Genomic DNA, 1,386 nt, shown 5'->3' with positions numbered 1-1,386 from the left:
CATGTGCTCATCCTGCCCTTTGTGCTCATCCTGCCCCATGTGCTCATCCTGCCCCATGTGCTCATCCTGCCCTTTGTGCTCATCCTGCCCCATGTCCTTGTCCTGCCCCGTGTGCTCATCCTGCCCCGTGTGCTCATCCTGCCCCGTGTGCTCATCCTGCTCCATGTGCTCATCCTGCCCTTTGTGCTCATCCTGCCCTTTGTGCTCATCCTGCCCCATGTGCTCATCCTGCCCCATGTGCTCATCCTGCTCCATGTGTTCATCCTGCCCTTTGTGCTCATCCTGCCCTTTGTGCTCATCCTGCCCCATGTGTTCATCCTGCCCTTTGTGCTCATCCTGCCCTTTGTGTTCATCCTGCCCTTTGTGTTCATCCTGCCCCGTGTGCTCATCCTGCCCCATGTGCTCATCCTGCCCCGTGTGTTCACCCTACCCCGTGTGCTCATCCTCCTCTGTGTCCTCGTCCTGCCCCGTGTCCTCCTCCTGCCCCATATCCTCATCCTGCCCCGTGTCCTCCTCCTGCCCCATATCCTCATCCTGCCCCGTGTCCTTGTCCTGCTCCATGTCCTTGTCCTGCCCCATATCCTCATCCTGCCCCGTGTCCTCATCCTGCCCCGTGTCCTCATCCTGCTCCATATCCTCATCCTGCCCCGTGTCCTCATCCTGCCCCGTGTCCTTGTCCTGCCCCATATCCTCATCCTGCCCCATATCCTCATCCTGCCCCATATCCTCATCCTGCCCCATATCCTCATCCTGCCCTGTGTCCTGCAGGGAAGATCCACACGCCCATGGAGTACAAGGGAGACCTGGCATCCTATGACATGAGGCTCAGGTGAGGGAGGGCCCTGTCACCTGCCCGTGCTGGGGAAAGTGTGTTAATTAATAGTTAATGAGCTGCTGGGGAGCAGAAAATCCCGAGGGCCTGGCTGTGGCCTGGGAAGCCAAACTCCTGCGGGACCACGTGTGGCCCTGGCTCAGTGGGATCCCACTGCCCAGGGGGTCCTGGAGAAGGGGGGTGGCCCCAGTGCTCACAGGGGGAATCGCTGGGGAAACCCCGCTAATTAATAATTAATGAGTTATTTATTGGGAAGCAGAAGATCCTGAGGGACCCTCTTTGCCTGGAGCTGTCCCTGTGCACTGTGATCCCGATGCCTTGGGGGGCCTGGATATGGGGCGTGGTCCCCAGTACTGATAGGGAACAGTCACTGGGAATGCCCTGTTAATTACTAATTATTAATTACTGATTACTACTACTGATAGGGAACAGTCACTGGGAATGCCCTGTTAATTACTAATTATTAATTACTGATTACTACTACTGATAGGGAACAGTCACTGGGAATGCCCTGTTAATTACTAATTACTAGTACTGATAGGGAACAATCACTG

General features: G+C 55.9%; 1 protein-coding gene across 1 annotated transcript in view; it reads left to right on the top strand.

The window, feature by feature from the left end:
* IDH3B (isocitrate dehydrogenase 3 (NAD(+)) beta) overlaps positions 1-1,386 on the top strand; it is a 10,626-nt gene that overhangs the window by 2,554 nt on the left and 6,686 nt on the right. Inside the window, exon 3 of the mRNA XM_017839518.1 lies at positions 769-829. Within this exon, the coding sequence (XP_017695007.1) occupies positions 769-829 (61 nt within the window). The remainder of the gene's footprint in view (positions 1-768; positions 830-1,386) is intronic.

The sequence above is a fragment of the Lepidothrix coronata genome, unplaced genomic scaffold, assembly GCF_001604755.1.
Source record: "Lepidothrix coronata isolate B3197 unplaced genomic scaffold, Lepidothrix_coronata-1.0 Scaffold430, whole genome shotgun sequence".
NCBI lineage: Eukaryota > Metazoa > Chordata > Aves > Passeriformes > Pipridae > Lepidothrix > Lepidothrix coronata.
Note: the sequence above shows the minus strand (reverse complement) of the source record. Positions and strands in the feature narration are given on the sequence as shown.